We start from the raw sequence: 3,326 nt of genomic DNA, 5'->3' as shown, positions 1-3,326 counted from the left end.
GCTGCCCGCGGGGCCCTGTGGTGCCACGGCCTGGCCTTCTTCTCTCCGGCATACTCCACCTCTGGAGGTCAGCAGGCACCAGACAGGGCTGGGGGAGCGGGGTGGCTGCCACAGTCTCCCCCGAGTTCACACCGAGCCGCCGGGGAGCTGGGGAGGCCCGGAGGCAGCGGTGGGCCAGGTCCCAGGCGGGCAGGAAGACACAGCAGCACGGTGACAGGCATGTGCTCTGCTCCAGGACTGCTAGCCCTGCACCCGTGGTCCGACCAGCCCCAGGGGGTCTACCTCCTGCCCCCCGGGACTCCCTTTGTCGAGCTGCTGCCCACCAGGGATGGAGCCCAGGAGGACGACACCCGCACGCTCCTCCTGGCCGAGGCCCAGCGAGGCAAGGAGTACGAGCTGGTGCTCACTGACCACGCCAGCCTGACCAGGTGCCCACCCAGCCCTGCCACCCAGCCCGAGGGGCATCGGGCTCAGCTCACCCCCATGTTGCCCTTCCAGGTGCTGCCTGGGTGACATCGTGCAGGTGGTTGGCACCCACAATCAGTGTCCGGTGGTCAGGTTCGTGGACAGGTAGGTGCCGGGTACCAAGGGCTGCCCTCTGCTTGCCCTGGGCCCTGGCACCTCTACCTTTTTCCTTCTAGGCTGGGCCAGGCTCTGAGCGTGCGTGGGGAGGTCACCAGTGAGCGTCTGTTCTCCGAGGCCCTGGGCCGGGCTGTGGCGCAGTGGCCAGGTGCCAAGCTGCTGGACCACTGCTGCGTGGACAGCGGTGTCTTGGGTGGGTGCCTTGGCCCCACCTCCCACCCTGAGGCGGCCACCCTGACCTCTGGACAAGAGGAATTTAACTCTTCCACGGCCCCTCACCAGCTCTGCAGTTCCAAATGGTCCTTGCTGCCAGTCTGCCTGCTCTCTTCCTGCACTGGCCAGTGTAGACTGAGGCTCCAGGCTCTCCTCTGTGTAACCCCCCGAGCCCCTTCCCTGGGAACCTCAGAATGGGGTTTCCCAAGCTGGATGAGGTGGCTTGTGCCTGTCACCCCAGCACTAGGGAGGCTGAGGCAGGAGGATCGCTGCAAGTTCCAGGCCGGCCTGGGCTACACAGTGAGTTCAAGGCCAACCTGAACTACAAAGCAAGGCCGTGTGCTCAACACAACAAAACCCCATGGGGAGCAGGAGAGGACCCTTTCTCAGGGAGTGGTGGGCTTGGGATCTCTGCAGATTCTTCTGAGGGCTCTGCACTGCACTACGAGGTGTTCCTGGAGCTGAGGGGGCTGAGGAATCTGTCGGAGGAAAATCGCTACAAAGTGAGAGCCCAGAGGGGTCTGGCTGCTGCCCCGGGGAGCTCAGTGGGGTGGGCACAGTCTGGCTCCTGGACACAGGCCCACAGCCTGCCTGCCTGTCTCCGGCCTCTGTCCCCAGCTGGACCTCTGCCTGCAGGACGCCTCCCCGCACTACAAGTCCCTGCGCTTCCGGGGCAGCGTGGGCCCTGCCCAAGTGCACCTGGTGGCCCACGGGGCCTTCAGGGCCCTCCGCGCCGCCCTGGCCACAGGGCTGTCATCCTCTGCGCCCACTGCGATGCCCCGAGTGCTGAAACACCGGCGGCTGGCCCAGCTCCTGCAGAGGAAGCTGCTGTCCTGAGCCGCTCTCGGCCACCCTGGAGAGTCCCCACGTAACCAATGGCTTCCTGTGTCCCCCCCACAGCCCTGCGCCTGACCTGTGTGCTGGGTGGGCTGGAAGCGTGGGGGGCAGGGAGGACTCCCCAGGAGACGCTGGTCCAAAGGATGGGAGCTGTGAATAAAGATCCAGTGTCCCTGTCGTCGTCGTGGTGTGGAATGAAGCGTCCTGTCCTCAGCTCTCTGGGGCCTCCCTGGCAGGCAAGTCCCACTCCCTGGGGTCCCTCCACTTGTGCCTCCTAGATCGGCCCCAACAAACCTCTCCCACCCAGAATCTTGGCTCCATCTGCTCTGGGGAAACCTTAGGGGTCCTGCCCACCTTCCACTCTGGGCACCAAGGTGTCCCCAGCTCGCACTGGACTTGACCCCAGTCTCATGCACACGCAGGGGCCTTTGTGGGGCCCCCCAAAGCCTAGGGCCCTCTCCACCTCTGTGCCAATCAGAACACAGGGCGGGCTGTTCCAAAGTCCCTTACCCTGGCCTAGCATTGTCCCTTTCCGGCTCAGACTCACAAACCACTACCATGTGGGGGTGCCGGGGGCGGGGCACTGGGGGACAGTGGCAAACAGGAAGGTTGGGCCCACTCCCCGGAGGTGGGCGGCAGACTGGACAGCGGGGAGACTTCCCTGTGGCTTCTGGTGTCCACCGTGTTGCTCAGTGGAAGGGCAGTGGAGGAAGGGACAGGCCACATCAGGACCAGGGCCGTCTCCATGGAGAACGGGGGAGGGAGAGACCTGCACACCGTGGACCCTGGGCCCCAGCACTGCCCTAATTAGCTGCTGTTTCCTCCCTCATTGTCCCAGGCAGCGCCTGCCAAGGTGTCCGTCCTTTGTGGGTTCACATTCCTGGGGGCACGGTGGCCTCATTAGTGCCCGGAGACCGTCCCATCTCTAGGGAGAGGGCAGGCTGATGGGGGGGCTGGGCTCCGCAAGGCAGCGCAGGCTGCCCTGCTTCCCCGCGGCCATTCCTGGGGCCCAGCTTGGAGACCGGCCGGCGGGATGCTAATCTTAGACGCGCCTTTGTCTGCAGCCTGCCCTTTCCCCAAAACCTTGGAGCTCTATAAACCCGGACCTGGGTGCGTCACAGTCACAGCCTCGAGGTTCCTGAGCACCCACAGCCCTGCTCTGCAGACAGCCCAGGGAGCCCATGAACCCAGGCACCATGAACCTGCCCCCCACAAAGGTAAGATGCGGGCTGCAGGACAAGCCGTGGGTCTCCGCTTTTCTTAGGAGCTTCATTTGTTGAGCTCCCTGCCAGCAGCCCAGCCCCCAGGAGTCGCTCAGCCAGCGCAAAGGGTACAGGTGAGGAAGCCTTGTTCCGGACAGCCTGGGGTCCCGCCAGGGTCCAAGGTCCCCGTGTCTGGCTGCAGGAGGGGCACTGTGGGGCATCAGCGCACTAAACGAATGTTCGGTTCTCTCTGAGTTTCCAAGTGGTGGTGCAAAGACTCGGACTGGCCAGTCTCAGGTGGGGAGCAGCGCACCTTTAACAGGGGGACAGGAGGCCCTGAGGAAGCGTCAGAGGGCCCCTGCTGCACCTCTGGGCCTTCCGTGGGTCTCGAAGGATCCCAGCAGGGGCGCAGGGGCAGGACGGCCGAGGGGCCGCGAGGACAGGGGGTGAGGCGCTGGCTGTAGGTGGGGACCCACCCCCACCCCCGCTCAC

General features: G+C 65.1%; 2 protein-coding genes across 2 annotated transcripts in view; both read left to right on the top strand.

Moving 5' to 3' along the window:
- Nucleotides 1-1,809, top strand: part of Ghdc (GH3 domain containing) — a 3,278-nt gene extending 1,469 nt beyond the window's left edge. Inside the window, exons 4-9 of the mRNA XM_010635502.1 lie at nucleotides 9-67; nucleotides 236-428; nucleotides 499-570; nucleotides 642-775; nucleotides 1,213-1,298; nucleotides 1,414-1,809. Coding sequence (XP_010633804.1) covers nucleotides 9-67; nucleotides 236-428; nucleotides 499-570; nucleotides 642-775; nucleotides 1,213-1,298; nucleotides 1,414-1,632 — 763 coding nt within the window. The 3' untranslated portion in view covers nucleotides 1,633-1,809. The remainder of the gene's footprint in view (nucleotides 1-8; nucleotides 68-235; nucleotides 429-498; nucleotides 571-641; nucleotides 776-1,212; nucleotides 1,299-1,413) is intronic.
- A 1,019-nt stretch (nucleotides 1,810-2,828) lies between these two features.
- The window catches only part of Kcnh4 (potassium voltage-gated channel subfamily H member 4), a gene marked incomplete at its 3' end in the record, with an annotated part of 15,079 nt that continues 14,581 nt past the window's right edge, over nucleotides 2,829-3,326 (top strand). The window contains exons 1-2 of the mRNA XM_010635556.1: nucleotides 2,829-2,849; nucleotides 2,928-2,968. Coding sequence (XP_010633858.1) covers nucleotides 2,829-2,849; nucleotides 2,928-2,968 — 62 coding nt within the window. The remainder of the gene's footprint in view (nucleotides 2,850-2,927; nucleotides 2,969-3,326) is intronic.

Source organism: Fukomys damarensis, unplaced genomic scaffold, assembly GCF_012274545.1.
Source record: "Fukomys damarensis isolate Sample0158 unplaced genomic scaffold, DMR_v1.0_HiC HiC_scaffold_13, whole genome shotgun sequence".
NCBI lineage: Eukaryota > Metazoa > Chordata > Mammalia > Rodentia > Bathyergidae > Fukomys > Fukomys damarensis.
The sequence above is the reverse complement of the archived record's forward strand: the minus strand, read 5'-3'. Positions and strand labels throughout refer to the sequence as shown.